Here is a 15974-nt window from a genome sequence, read left to right on the forward strand (position 1 = left end):
GTGTGTGGGAGTGTGTGGGGGGGTTGGTGGTTGGGGGGGTGTGTGTGGGGGGGGTTGGTGGGGGGGTGGATGAGGTGTGTGGGGGGGTTGGTGGGTGGGTGTGTGGGGGGGGTTGGTGGGGGGGGTGTGGGGGGGGTTGGTGGGGGGTGTGTGGGGGGTTGGTGTGTGGGGGGGTTGGTGGGTGGAGGTGTGTGGGGGGGGTGGGTGTGTGGGGGGGCTTGGTGGGGGGGTTGGTGTGTGGGGGGGTTGGTGGGTGGGGGGGTTGGTGGGTGGGTGTGTGGGGGGGTTGGTGGGGGGGGGGGTGGGGGTTGGTGGTGTGGGGGGGTTGGTGGGTGGGGGGGTTGGTGGGTGGGTGTGTGGGGGGGTTGGTGGGGGGTGTGTGGGGGGGGTTGGTGGGGGGGTGTGTGGGGGGGTTGGTGGGGGGGGGTGTGGGGGGGTTGGTGTGTGGGGGGGTTGGTGGGTGGGGTGGTGTGGGGGGGGTTGGTGGTTGGGGGGGGTGTGGGGGGGGTTGGTGGGGTGGGTGAGGTGTGTGGGGGGGTGTGTGTGTGGGGGGGTTGGTGGGTGGGTGTGTGGGGGGGGGGGGTTGGTGGGGGGGTGTGTGGGGGGGTTGGTGTGTGGGGGGGTTGGTGGGTGGAGTGTGTGGGGGGGTTGGTGGGGTGGGTGAGGTGTGTGGGGGGGGTGTGTGGGGGGGTTGGTGGGTGGGTGTGTGGGGGGGGGGTTGGTGGGTGGGTGTGTGGGGGGGTTAGTTGGGGGGGGTGTGTGGGGGGTTGGTGGGTGGGTGTGTGGGGGGGGGGGTTGGTGGGGTGGGTGAGGTGTGTGGGGGGGTGTGTGGGGGGGTTGGTGGGGTGGGTGTGTGGGGGTGTTGGTGGGGGGGTGTGTGGGGGGGGGGGGGGGTTGGTGGGTGGGTGTGTGGGGGGTTGGTGGGGGGGGGGTGTGGGGGGGGGGTTGGTGTGTGGGGGGGGTTGGTGGGTGGGGTGTGTGGGGGGGTGTGTGGGGGGGTTGGTGTGTGGGGGGGTTGGTGGGTGGGGGGGTTGGTGGGTGGGTGTGTGGGGGGGTTGGTGGGTGGGTGTGTGGGGGGGTTGGTGGGTGGGGGGGGTTGGTGGGTGGGTGTGTGGGGGGGTTGGTGGGGGGGTGTGTGGGGGGGTTGGTGGGGGGGTGTGTGGGGGGGTTGGTGGGGGGGTGTGTGGGGGGGGTTGGTGTGTGGAGTGTGTGGGGGGGTTGGTGGTTGGGGGGGGTGTGTGGGGTGGTTGGTGTGTGGGGGGGTTGGTGGGTGGGGGGGTTGGTGGGTGGGTGTGTGGGGGTGTTGGTGGGGGGGTGTGTGTGGGGGGTTGGTGGGGGGGTGTGTGGGGGGGGTTGGTGTGTGGGGGGGTTGGTGGTTGGGGGGTGTGTGGGGGGGGTTGGTGGGGTGGGTGAGGTGTGTGGGGGGGTTGGTTGGTGGGTGGGTGTGTGGGGGGTGGGGGGGTGTGTGGGGGGGTTGGTGTGTGGGGGGGTTGGTGGGTGGGTGTGTGGGGGGGTTGGTGGGTGGGTGTGTGGGGGGATTGGTGGGGGGGGTGTGCGGGGGTTGGTGGGTGGGTGTGTGGGGGGGTTGGTGGGGGGGTTGGTGGGTGTGTGGGGTGTGTGGGGGGGTTGGTGGGGGGGTTGGTGTGTGGGGGGGGTTGGTGGGTGGGGTGTGTGGGGGGGTTGGTGTGTGGGGGGTTGGTGGGGGGGTTGGTGTGTGGGTGGGGTTGGTGGGGGGGTTGGTGGGGGGTGGTGGGGGGGTGGGTTGGTGGGTGGGTGGGGGTGGGGTCTTTGCCTGTGACGAGTGTGCGGTTCAAGCGGCCCCCCACCGTGCCCAGCAGGTAGAGAACTCTCAGCCTCACGCGCCCAGCGGAGTCTCCTCACTCTGTGGGCGGAACATGGCCGGGTGGTGGACAACAATCTCCCCTGGTGGTGGACACAATCTCCCCCTGGTGGTGGTGGGACAACAATCTCACCCTGGTTGGTGGACAACAATCTCACACCTGGTGGTGGACAACAATCTCCCCCCTGGTGGACAACAATCTCCCCCTGGTGGTGGACAACAATCTCCCCCCCTGGTGGTGGACAACAATCTCCCCCTGGTGGTGGACAACAATCTCACACCTGGTGGTGGACAACAATCTCCCCCCCTGGTGGTGGACAACAATCTCCCCCCTGGTGGTGGACAACAATCTCCCCCCTGGTGGTGGACAACAATCACCCCACTGGTGGTGGACAACAATCTCCCCCCTGGTGGTGGACAACAATCTCCCCCCCTGGTGGACAACAATCTCCCCCTGGTGGTGGACAACAATCTCCCCCCTGGTGGTGGACAACAATCTTCCCTCTGGTGGTGGACAACAATCTCACACCCTGGTGGTGGACAACAATCTCCCCACTGGTGGTGGACAACAATCTCCACCCTGGTGGTGGACAACAATCTCACACCTGGTGGTGGACAACAATCTCCCACTGGTGGTGGACAACAATCTCCCCCCTGGTGGTGGACAACAATCTCACCCCCTGGTGGTGGACAACAACCTCCCCCTGGTGGTGGACAACAATCTCACACCTGGTGGTGGACAACAATCTCCCCCCCTGGTGGTGGACAACAATCTCCCCCTGGTGGTGGACAACAATCTCACACCTGGTGGTGGACAACAATCACCCCACTGGTGGTGGACAACAATCTCCCCCCTGGTGGTGGACAACAATCTCACACCTGGTGGTGGACAACAATCTCCCCACTGGTGGTGGACAACAATCTCCCCCCTGGTGGTGGACAACAATCTCACCCCCTGGTGGTGGACAACAACCTCCCCCCTGGTGGTGGACAACAATCTCCCCCCCTGGTGGTGGACAACAATCTCCCCCTGGTGGTGGACAACAATCTCACACCTGGTGGTGGACAACAATCTCCCCCCTGGTGGTGGACAACAATCTCCCCCCTGGTGGTGGACAACAATCTCCCCCCCTGGTGGTGGACAACAATCACCCCACTGGTGGTGGACAACAATCTCCCCCCTGGTGGTGGACAACAATCTCCCCCCCTGGTGGACAACAATCTCCCCCTGGTGGTGGACAACAATCTCCCCCCCTGGTGGTGGACAACAATCTCCCTCTGGTGGTGGACAACAATCTCACACCTGGTGGTGGACAACAATCTCCCCCACTGGTGGTGGACAACAATCTCCACCCTGGTGGTGGACAACAATCTCACACCTGGTGGTGGACAACAATCTCCCCACTGGTGGTGGACAACAATCTCCCCCCTGGTGGTGGACAACAATCTCACCCCCTGGTGGTGGACAACAACCTCCCCCTGGTGGTGGACAACAATCTCACACCTGGTGGTGGACAACAATCTCCCCCCCTGGTGGTGGACAACAATCTCCCCCTGGTGGTGGACAACAATCTCACACCTGGTGGTGGACAACAATCACCCCACTGGTGGTGGACAACAATCTCCCCCCTGGTGGTGGACAACAATCTCACACCTGGTGGTGGACAACAATCTCCCCACTGGTGGTGGACAACAATCTCCCCCCTGGTGGTGGACAACAATCTCACCCCCTGGTGGTGGACAACAACCTCCCCCTGGTGGTGGACAACAATCTCACACCTGGTGGTGGACAACAATCTCCCCCCCTGGTGGTGGACAACAATCTCCCCCTGGTGGTGGACAACAATCTCACACCTGGTGGTGGACAACAATCTCCCCACTGGTGGTGGACAACAATCTCCCCCCTGGTGGTGGACAACAATCTCACCCCCTGGTGGTGGACAACCTCCCCCTGACAATCTCACCCCCTGGTGGTGGACAACCTCCCCCTGGGTGTGGACAACAATCTCACACCTGGTGTGGACAACAATCTCCCCCCTGGTGGTGGACAACAACGTGGACGAGTAACAATCTCACCCCCTGGTGGTGGACAACACTCCCCTGGTGGTGGACGAGTATACAATCTCACACCTGGTGGTGGACAACAATCTCCCCCTGGTGGTGGACAACAATCTCCCCCCTGGTGGTGGACAACAATCTCCCCCCTGGTGGTGGACAACAATCTCTACCCCTGGTGGTGGACAACAATCTCACACCTGGTGGTGGACAACAATCTCTACCCCTGGTGGTGGACAACAATCTCACACCTGGTGGTGGACAACAATCTCCCCCCTGGTGGTGGACAACAATCTCCCCCCTGGTGGTGGACAACAATCTCCCCCTGGTGGTGGACAACAATCTCACACCTGGTGGTGGACAACAATCTCACACCTGGTGGTGGACAACAATCTCCCCCTGGTGGTGGACAACAATCTCCCCCTGGTGGTGGACAACAATCTCCCCCCTGGTGGTGGACAACAATCTCCCCCCTGGTGGTGGACAACAATCTCCCCCTGGTGGTGGACAACAATCTCACACCTGGTGGTGGACAACAATCTCCCCCCTGGTGGTGGACAACAATCTCCCCCCTGGTGGTGGACAACAATCTCCCCCTGGTGGTGGACAACAATCTCACACCTGGTGGTGGACAACAATCTCCCCCCTGGTGGTGGACAACAATCTCCCCCCTGGTGGTGGACAACAATCTCCCCCTGGTGGTGGACAACAATCTCACACCTGGTGGTGGACAACAATCTCCCCCTGGTGGTGGACAATAATCTCCCCCTGGTGGTGGACAACAATCTCCTCCTGGTGGTGGACAACAATCTCTACCCCCGGTGGTGGACAACAATCTCTACCCCTGGTGGTGGACAACAATCTCTACCCCTGGTGGTGGACAACAATCTCCCCCCTGGTGGTGGACAACAATCTCCCCCCTGGTGGTGGACAACAATCTCCCCCCTGGTGGTGGACAACAATCTCCCCCCTGGTGGTGGACAACAATCTCTACCCCTGGTGGTGGACAACAATCTCCCCCTGGTGGTGGACAACAATCTCACACCTGGTGGTGGACAACAATCTCACACCTGGTGGTGGACAACAATCTCCCCCCTGGTGGTGGACAACAATCTCCCCGCTGGTGGTGGACAACAATCTCCCCCTGGTGGTGGACAACAATCTCACACCTGGTGGTGGACAACAATCTCCCCCTGGTGGTGGACAACAATCTCCCCCTGGTGGTGGACAACAATCTCTACCCCTGGTGGTGGACAACAATCTCTACCCCTGGTGGTGGACAACAATCTCCCCCCTGGTGGTGGACAACAATCTCCCCCCTGGTGGTGGACAACAATCTCACACCTGGTGGTGGACAACAATCTCACACCTGGTGGTGGACAACAATCTCTACCCCTGGTGGTGGACAACAATCTCACACCTGGTGGTGGACAACAATCTCCCCCCTGGTGAACAACAATCTCACACCTGGTGGTGGACAACAATCTCCCCCCGGTGGTGGACAACAATCTCCCCCTGGTGGTGGACAACAATCTCACACCTGGTGGTGGACAACAATCTCCCCCCGGTGGTGGACAACAATCTCCCCCTGGTGGTGGACAACAATCTCACACCTGGTGGTGGACAACAATCTCACACCTGGTGGTGGACAACAATCTCCCCCCCGGTGGTGGACAACAATCTCCCCCTGGTGGTGGACAACAATCTCACACCTGGTGGTAGACAACAATCTCCCCCCTGGTGGACAACAATCTCCCCCCTGGTGGTGGACAACAATCTCCCCCCTGGTGGTGGACAACAATCTCCCCCTGGTGGGGGACAACAATCTCACACCTGGTGGTGGACAACAATCTCACACCTGGTGGTAGACAACAATCTCCCCCTGGTGGTGGACAACAATCTCCCCCCTGGTGGTGGACAACAATCTCCCCTCTGGTGGTGGACAACAATCTCCCCCCTGGTGGTGGACAACAATCTCCCCCCTGGTGGTGGACAACAATCTCCCCCCTGGTGGTGGACAACAATCTCCCCCCTGGTGGTGGACAACAATCTCCCCCTGGTGGTGGACAACAATCTCTACCCCTGGTGGTGGACAACAATCTCTACCCCTGGTGGTGGACAACAATCTCTACCCCTGGTGGTGGACAACAATCTCCCCCCTGGTGGTGGACAACAATCTCCCCCCTGGTGGTGGACAACAATCTCCCCCTGGTGGTGGACAACAATCTCCCCCCTGGTGGTGGACAACAATCTCCCCCCTGGTGGTGGACAACAATCTCCCCCCTGGTGGTGGACAACAATCTCCCCCCTGGTGGTGGACAACAATCTCCCCCCTGGTGGACAACAATCTCCCCCCTGGTGGTGGACAACAATCTCCCCCTGGTGGTGGACAACAATCTCTACCCCTGGTGGTGGACAACAATCTCTACCCCTGGTGGTGGACAACAATCTCCCCCCTGGTGGTGGACAACAATCTCCCCCCTGGTGGTGGACAACAATCTCCCCCTGGTGGTGGACAACAATCTCCCCCTGGTGGTGGACAACAATCTCACACCTGGTGGACAACAATCTCCCCCTGGTGGTGGACAACAATCTCACACCTGGTGGTGGACAACAATCTCCCCCCTGGTGGTGGACAACAATCTCCCCCCTGGTGGTGGACAACAATCTCCCCCCTGGTGGTGGACAACAATCTCCCCCTGGTGGTGGACAACAATCTCTACCCCTGGTGGTGGACAACAATCTCTACCCCTGGTGGTGGACAACAATCTCTACCCCTGGTGGTGGACAACAATCTCCCCCCTGGTGGTGGACAACAATCTCCCCCCTGGTGGTGGACAACAATCTCCCCCTGGTGGTGGACAACAATCTCCCCCCTGGTGGTGGACAACAATCTCCCCCCTGGTGGTGGACAACAATCTCCCCCCTGGTGGTGGACAACAATCTCCCCCCTGGTGGTGGACAACAATCTCCCCCCTGGTGGACAACAATCTCCCCCCTGGTGGTGGACAACAATCTCCCCCTGGTGGTGGACAACAATCTCTACCCCTGGTGGTGGACAACAATCTCTACCCCTGGTGGTGGACAACAATCTCCCCCCTGGTGGTGGACAACAATCTCCCCCCTGGTGGTGGACAACAATCTCCCCCTGGTGGTGGACAACAATCTCCCCCTGGTGGTGGACAACAATCTCACACCTGGTGGACAACAATCTCCCCCTGGTGGTGGACAACAATCTCCCCCTGGTGGTGGACAACAATCTCCCCCTGGTGGTGGACAACAATCTCCCCCCTGGTGGTGGACAACAATCTACCCCCTGGTGGTGGACAACAATCTCCCCCCTGGTGGACAACAATCTCCCCCCTGGTGGTGGACAACAATCTCCCCCCTGGTGGTGGACAACAATCTCCCCCCCGGTGGTGGACAACAACCTCCCCCCTGGTGGTGGACAACAATCTCCCCCTGGTGGTGGACAACAATCTCTCCCCCTGGTGGTGGACAACAATCTCCCCCCTGGTGGTGGACAACAATCTCCCCCCTGGTGGACAACAATCTTTACCCCTGGTGGACAACAATTTCTCCCCTGGTGGTGGACAACAATCTCCCCCTGGTGGTGGACAACAATCTCCCCCTGGTGGTGGACAACAATCTCCCCCTGGTGGTGGACAACAATCTCCCCCCTGGTGGTGGACAACAATCTCCCCCCTGGTGGTGGACAACAATCTCCCCCCTGGTGGTGGACAACAATCTCCCCCCCTGGTGGACAACAATCTCTACCCCTGGTGGTGGACAACAATCTCCCCCTGGTGGTGGACAACAATCTCCCCCTGGTGGTGGACAACAATCTCACACCTGGTGGACAACAATCTCCCCCTGGTGGTGGACAACAATCTCCCCCTGGTGGTAGAAAACAATCTCCCCCCTGGTGGTGGACAACAATCTACCCCCTGGTGGTGGACAACAATCTCCCCCCTGGTGGACAACAATCTCTCCCCCTGGTGGTGGACAACAATCTCCCCCCTGGTGGTGGACAACAATCTCCCCCCTGGTGGACAACAATCTTTACCCCTGGTGGACAACAATCTCTCCCCTGGTGGTGGACAACAATCTCCCCCTGGTGGTGGACAACAATCTCCCCCTGGTGGTGGACAACAATCTCCCCCCTGGTGGTGGACAACAATCTCCCCCCTGGTGGTGGACAACAATCTCCCCCCTGGTGGTGGACAACAATCTCCCCCCCTGGTGGACAACAATCTCTACCCCTGGTGGTGGACAACAATCTCCCCCCTGGTGGTGGACAACAATCTCCCCCCTGGTGGTGGACAACAATCTCCCTTGGTGGTGGACAACAATCTCCCCCCTGGTGGTGGACAACAATCTCCCCCCCTGGTGGACAACAATCTCCCCCCCTGGTGGTGGACAACAATCTCCCCCTGGTGGTGGACAACAATCTCCCCCTGGTGGTGGACAACAATCTCACCTGGTGGTGGACAACAATCTCTACCCCTGGTGGTGGACAACAATCTCCCCCCTGGTGGTGGACAACAATCTCACCCCTGGTGGTGGACAACAATCTCCCCCCTGGTGGTGGACAACAATCTCCCCCCTGGTGGTGGACAACAATCTCCCCCCTGGTGGTGGACAACAATCTCCCCCCCTGGTGGTGGACAACAATCTCCCCCCCCTGGTGGACAACAATCTCCCCCCCTGGTGGACAACAATCTCTACCCCTGGTGGTGGACAACAATCTCTACCCCTGGTGGTGGACAACAATCTCCCTTGGTGGTGGACAACAATCTCCCCCCTGGTGGTGGACAACAATCTCCCCCCTGGTGGTGGACAACAATCTCCCCCCTGGTGGTGGACAACAATCTCCCCCTGGTGGTGGACAACAATCTCACACCTGGTGGTGGACAACAATCTCCCCCTGGTGGTGAACAACAATCTCTACCCCTGGTGGTGGACAACAATCTCCCCCCTGGTGGTGGACAACAAACTCCCCCCTGGTGGTGGACAACAATCTCCCCCTGGTGGTGGACAACAATCTCCCCCTGGTGGTGGACAACAATCTCCCCCCCTGGTGGTGGACAACAATCTCACACCTGGTGGTGGACAACAATCTCCCCCTGGTGGTGGACAACAATCTCCCCCCGGTGGTGGACAACAATCTCCCCCTGGTGGTGGACAACAATCTCTACCCCTGGTGGTGGACAACAATCTCCCCCCTGGTGGACAACAATCTCCCCCCTGGTGGTGGACAACAATCTCCCCCTGGTGGTGGACAACAATCTCACACCTGGTGGTGGACAACAATCTCCCCCTGGTGGTGGACAACAATCTCACACCTGGTGGTGGACAACAATCTCCCCCTGGTGGTGGACAACAATCTCCCCCTGGTGGTGGACAACAATCTCCCCCCTGGTGGACAACAATCTCTACCCCTGGTGGTGGACAACAATCTCCCCCCTGGCGGTGGACAACAATATCCCCCCTGGTGGTGGACAACAATCTCCCCCTGGTGGTGGACAACAATCTCCCCCCTGGTGGTGGACAACAATCTCCCCCTGGTGGTGGACAACAATCTCCCCCTGGTGGTGGACAACAATCTCCCCCCTGGTGGTGGAAAACAATCTCCCCCTGGTGGTGGACAACAATCTCACACCTGGTGGTGGACAACAATCTCCCCCTGGTGGTGGACAACAATCTCCCCCCTGGTGGTGGACAACAATCTCCCCCTGGTGGTGGACAACAATCTCCCCCTGGTGGTGGACAACAATCTCCCCCCCTGGTGGTGGACAACAATCTCACACCTGGTGGTGGACAACAATCTCCCCCTGGTGGTGGACAACAATCTCCCCCTGGTGGTGGACAACAATCTCCCCCCTGGTGGACAACAATCTCTACCCCTGGTGGTGGACAACAATCTCCCCCCTGGTGGTGGACAACAATCTCTACCCCTGGTGGTGGACAACAATCTCACACCTGGTGGTGGACAACAATCTCTACCCCTGGTGGTGGACAACAATCTCCCCCCTGGTGGTGGACAACAATCTCTACCCCTGGTGGTGGACAACAATCTCTACCCCTGGTGGTGGACAACAATCTCCCCCTGGTGGTGGACAACAATCTCCCCCCTGGTGGTGGACAACAATCTCCCCCTGGTGGTGGACAACAATCTCCCCCCTGGTGGTGGACAACAATCTCCCCCCTGGTGGTGGACAACAATCTCACACCTGGTGGTGGACAACAATCTCTACCCCTGGTGGTGGACAACAATCTCCCCCCTGGTGGTGGACAACAATCTCCCCCCTGGTGGTGGACAACAATCTCTACCCCTGGTGGTGGACAACAATCTCCCCCCTGGTGGTGGACAACAATCTCCCCCCTGGTGGTGGACAACAATCTCCCCCCTGGTGGTGGACAACAATCTCCCCCTGGTGGTGGACAACAATCTTCCCCCCTGGTGGTGGACAACAATCTCACACCTGGTGGTGGACAACAATCTCCCCCTGGTGGTGGACAACAATCTCCCCCCGGTGGTGGACAACAATCTCCCCCTGGTGGTGGACAACAATCTCTACCCCTGGTGGTGGACAACAATCTCCCCCCTGGTGGACAACAATCTCCCCCCTGGTGGTGGACAACAATCTCCCCCCTGGTGGTGGACAACAATCTCACACCTGGTGGTGGACAACAATCTCCCCCTGGTGGTGGACAACAATCTCCCCCTGGTGGTGGACAACAATCTCCCCCCCTGGTGGTGGACAACAATCTCACACCTGGTGGTGGACAACAATCTCCCCCTGGTGGTGGACAACAATCTCTACCCCTGGTGGTGGACAACAATCTCTACCCCTGGTGGTGGACAACAATCTCCCCCCTGGTGGTGGACAACAATCTCCCCCCTGGTGGTGGACAACAATCTCCCCCCTGGTGGTGGACAACAATCTCTACCCCTGGTGGTGGACAACAATCTCCCCCTGGTGGTGGACAACAATCTCACACCTGGTGGTGGACAACAATCTCCCCCCTGGTGGTGGACAACAATCTCCCCGCTGGTGGTGGACAACAATCTCCCCCTGGTGGTGGACAACAATCTCACACCTGGTGGTGGACAACAATCTCCCCCTGGTGGTGGACAACAATCTCCCCCTGGTGGTGGACAACAATCTCTACCCCTGGTGGTGGACAACAATCTCTACCCCTGGTGGTGGACAACAATCTCCCCCCTGGTGGTGGACAACAATCTCCCCCCTGGTGGTGGACAACAATCTCACACCTGGTGGTGGACAACAATCTCACACCTGGTGGTGGACAACAATCTCTACCCCTGGTGGTGGACAACAATCTCACACCTGGTGGTGGACAACAATCTCCCCCCTGGTGAACAACAATCTCACACCTGGTGGTGGACAACAATCTCCCCCCGGTGGTGGACAACAATCTCCCCCTGGTGGTGGACAACAATCTCACACCTGGTGGTGGACAACAATCTCCCCCCGGTGGTGGACAACAATCTCCCCCTGGTGGTGGACAACAATCTCACACCTGGTGGTGGACAACAATCTCACACCTGGTGGTGGACAACAATCTCCCCCCGGTGGTGGACAACAATCTCCCCCTGGTGGTGGACAACAATCTCACACCTGGTGGTAGACAACAATCTCCCCCCTGGTGGACAACAATCTCCCCCCTGGTGGTGGACAACAATCTCCCCCCTGGTGGTGGACAACAATCTCCCCCTGGTGGTGGACAACAATCTCACACCTGGTGGTGGACAACAATCTCACACCTGGTGGTAGACAACAATCTCCCCCTGGTGGTGGACAACAATCTCCCCCCTGGTGGTGGACAACAATCTCCCCCCTGGTGGTGGACAACAATCTCCCCCCCTGGTGGTGGACAACAATCTCCCCCCCCTGGTGGACAACAATCTCCCCCCCTGGTGGACAACAATCTCTACCCCTGGTGGTGGACAACAATCTCTACCCCTGGTGGTGGACAACAATCTCCCTTGGTGGTGGACAACAATCTCCCCCCTGGTGGTGGACAACAATCTCCCCCCTGGTGGTGGACAACAATCTCCCCCCTGGTGGTGGACAACAATCTCCCCCCTGGTGGTGGACAACAATCTCCCCCTGGTGGTGGACAACAATCTCACACCTGGTGGTGGACAACAATCTCACACCTGGTGGTGGACAACAATCTCACACCTGGTGGTGGACAACAATCTCCCCCTGGTGGTGAACAACAATCTCTACCCCTGGTGGTGGACAACAATCTCCCCCCTGGTGGTGGACAACAAACTCCCCCCTGGTGGTGGACAACAATCTCCCCCTGGTGGTGGACAACAATCTCCCCCTGGTGGTGGACAACAATCTCCCCCCCTGGTGGTGGACAACAATCTCACACCTGGTGGTGGACAACAATCTCCCCCTGGTGGTGGACAACAATCTCCCCCCGGTGGTGGACAACAATCTCCCCCTGGTGGTGGACAACAATCTCTACCCCTGGTGGTGGACAACAATCTCCCCCCTGGTGGACAACAATCTCCCCCCTGGTGGTGGACAACAATCTCCCCCTGGTGGTGGACAACAATCTCACACCTGGTGGTGGACAACAATCTCCCCCTGGTGGTGGACAACAATCTCACACCTGGTGGTGGACAACAATCTCCCCCTGGTGGTGGACAACAATCTCCCCCTGGTGGTGGACAACAATCTCCCCCCTGGTGGACAACAATCTCTACCCCTGGTGGTGGACAACAATCTCCCCCCTGGCGGTGGACAACAATATCCCCCCTGGTGGTGGACAACAATCTCCCCCTGGTGGTGGACAACAATCTCCCCCCTGGTGGTGGACAACAATCTCCCCCTGGTGGTGGACAACAATCTCCCCCTGGTGGTGGACAACAATCTCCCCCCTGGTGGTGGAAAACAATCTCCCCCTGGTGGTGGACAACAATCTCACACCTGGTGGTGGACAACAATCTCCCCCTGGTGGTGGACAACAATCTCCCCCCTGGTGGTGGACAACAATCTCCCCCTGGTGGTGGACAACAATCTCCCCCTGGTGGTGGACAACAATCTCCCCCCCTGGTGGTGGACAACAATCTCACACCTGGTGGTGGACAACAATCTCCCCCTGGTGGTGGACAACAATCTCCCCCTGGTGGTGGACAACAATCTCCCCCCTGGTGGACAACAATCTCTACCCCTGGTGGTGGACAACAATCTCCCCCCTGGTGGTGGACAACAATCTCTACCCCTGGTGGTGGACAACAATCTCACACCTGGTGGTGGACAACAATCTCTACCCCTGGTGGTGGACAACAATCTCCCCCCTGGTGGTGGACAACAATCTCTACCCCTGGTGGTGGACAACAATCTCTACCCCTGGTGGTGGACAACAATCTCCCCCTGGTGGTGGACAACAATCTCCCCCCTGGTGGTGGACAACAATCTCCCCCTGGTGGTGGACAACAATCTCTACCCCTGGTGGTGGACAACAATCTCTACCCCTGGTGGTGGACAACAATCTCCCCCCTGGTGGTGGACAACAATCTCCCCCCTGGTGGTGGACAACAATCTCCCCCTGGTGGTGGACAACAATCTCCCCCCTGGTGGTGGACAACAATCTCCCCCCTGGTGGTGGACAACAATCTCCCCCCTGGTGGTGGACAACAATCTCCCCCCTGGTGGTGGACAACAATCTCCCCCCTGGTGGACAACAATCTCCCCCCTGGTGGTGGACAACAATCTCCCCCTGGTGGTGGACAACAATCTCTACCCCTGGTGGTGGACAACAATCTCTACCCCTGGTGGTGGACAACAATCTCCCCCCTGGTGGTGGACAACAATCTCCCCCCTGGTGGTGGACAACAATCTCCCCCTGGTGGTGGACAACAATCTCCCCCTGGTGGTGGACAACAATCTCCCCCTGGTGGTGGACAACAATCTCCCCCCTGGTGGTGGACAACAATCTACCCCCTGGTGGTGGACAACAATCTCCCCCCTGGTGGACAACAATCTCCCCCCTGGTGGTGGACAACAATCTCCCCCCTGGTGGTGGACAACAATCTCCCCCCCGGTGGTGGACAACAACCTCCCCCCTGGTGGTGGACAACAATCTCCCCCTGGTGGTGGACAACAATCTCTCCCCCTGGTGGTGGACAACAATCTCCCCCCTGGTGGTGGACAACAATCTCCCCCCTGGTGGACAACAATCTTTACCCCTGGTGGACAATCTCTCCCCTGGTGGTGGACAACAATCTCCCCCTGGTGGTGGACAACAATCTCCCCCTGGTGGTGGACAACAATCTCCCCCTGGTGGTGGACAACAATCTCCCCCCTGGTGGTGGACAACAATCTCCCCCCTGGTGGTGGACAACAATCTCCCCCCTGGTGGTGGACAACAATCTCCCCCCCTGGTGGACAACAATCTCTACCCCTGGTGGTGGACAACAATCTCCCCCTGGTGGTGGACAACAATCTCCCCCTGGTGGTGGACAACAATCTCACACCTGGTGGTGGACAACAATCTCCCCCTGGTGGTGGACAACAATCTCCCCCTGGTGGTGGACAACAATCTCCCCCTGGTGGTGGAAAACAATCTCCCCCCTGGTGGTGGACAACAATCTACCCCCTGGTGGTGGACAACAATCTCCCCCCTGGTGGACAACAATCTCTCCCCCTGGTGGTGGACAACAATCTCCCCCCTGGTGGTGGACAACAATCTCCCCCCTGGTGGACAACAATCTTTACCCCTGGTGGACAACAATCTCTCCCCTGGTGGTGGACAACAATCTCCCCCTGGTGGTGGACAACAATCTCCCCCTGGTGGTGGACAACAATCTCCCCCCTGGTGGTGGACAACACTCTCCCCCCTGGTGGTGGACAACAATCTCCCCCCTGGTGGTGGACAACAATCTCCCCCCCTGGTGGACAACAATCTCTACCCCTGGTGGTGGACAACAATCTCCCCCCTGGTGGTGGACAACAATCTCCCCCCTGGTGGTGGACAACAATCTCCCTTGGTGGTGGACAACACAATCTCCCCCCTGGTGGTGGACAACAATCTCCCCCCCTGGTGGACAACAATCTCCCCCCCTGGTGGACAACAATCTCCCCCCTGGTGGTGGACAACAATCTCCCCCCTGGTGGACAACAATCTCCCCCCCTGGTGGTGGACAACAATCTCCCCCTGGTGGTGGACAACAATCTCCCCCTGGTGGTGGACAACAATCTCACACCTGGTGGTGGACAACAATCTCTACCCCTGGTGGTGGACAACAATCTCCCCCCTGGTGGTGGACAACAATCTCACCCCTGGTGGTGGACAACAATCTCCCCCCTGGTGGTGGACAACAATCTCCCCCCTGGTGGTGGACAACAATCTCCCCCCTGGTGGTGGACAACAATCTCCCCCCTGGTGGTGGACAACAATCTCCCCCCCTGGTGGTGGACAACAATCTCTCCCCCCTGGTGGACAACAATCTCCCCCCCTGGTGGACAACAATCTCTACCCCTGGTGGTGGACAACAATCTCTACCCCTGGTGGTGGACAACAATCTCCCTTGGTGGTGGACAACAATCTCCCCCCTGGTGGTGGACAACAATCTCCCCCCTGGTGGTGGACAACAATCTCTACCCCTGGTGGTGGACAACAATCTCCCCCCTGGTGGTGGACAACAATCTCCCCCTGGTGGTGGACAACAATCTCACACCTGGTGGTGGACAACAATCTCCCCCTGGTGGTGAACAACAATCTCTACCCCTGGTGGTGGACAACAATCTCCCCCCTGGTGGTGGACAACAATCTCCCCCCTGGTGGTGGACAACAATCTCCCCCTGGTGGTGGACAACAATCTCCCCCTGGTGGTGGACAACAATCTCCCCCCCCGGTGGTGGACAACAATCTCCCCCTGGTGGTGGACAACAATCTCTACCCCTGGTGGTGGACAACAATCTCCCCCCTGGTGGACAACAATCTCCCCCCTGGTGGTGGACAACAATCTCCCCCTGGTGGTGGACAACAATCTCACACCTGGTGGTGGACAACAATCTCCCCCTGGTGGTGG

At 59.2% G+C, this 15974-nt stretch overlaps 1 protein-coding gene across 1 annotated transcript in view; it reads right to left on the bottom strand.

Annotated features, from left to right (window-relative positions):
• LOC142908075 (DNA-dependent protein kinase catalytic subunit-like) overlaps window positions 1-15974 on the bottom strand; it is a 49611-nt gene that overhangs the window by 4588 nt on the left and 29049 nt on the right. The window contains exon 11 of the mRNA XM_076058245.1: window positions 1793-1882. Coding sequence (XP_075914360.1) covers window positions 1856-1882 — 27 coding nt within the window. The 3' untranslated portion in view covers window positions 1793-1855. The remainder of the gene's footprint in view (window positions 1-1792; window positions 1883-15974) is intronic.

This window comes from Petromyzon marinus (genome assembly GCF_048934315.1).
Source record: "Petromyzon marinus isolate PM22_M1 ecotype Great Lakes invasive population chromosome 69 unlocalized genomic scaffold, UKy_Petmar_22M1.pri1.0 chr69_unloc.1, whole genome shotgun sequence".
NCBI classification, from domain to species: domain Eukaryota; kingdom Metazoa; phylum Chordata; class Hyperoartia; order Petromyzontiformes; family Petromyzontidae; genus Petromyzon; species Petromyzon marinus.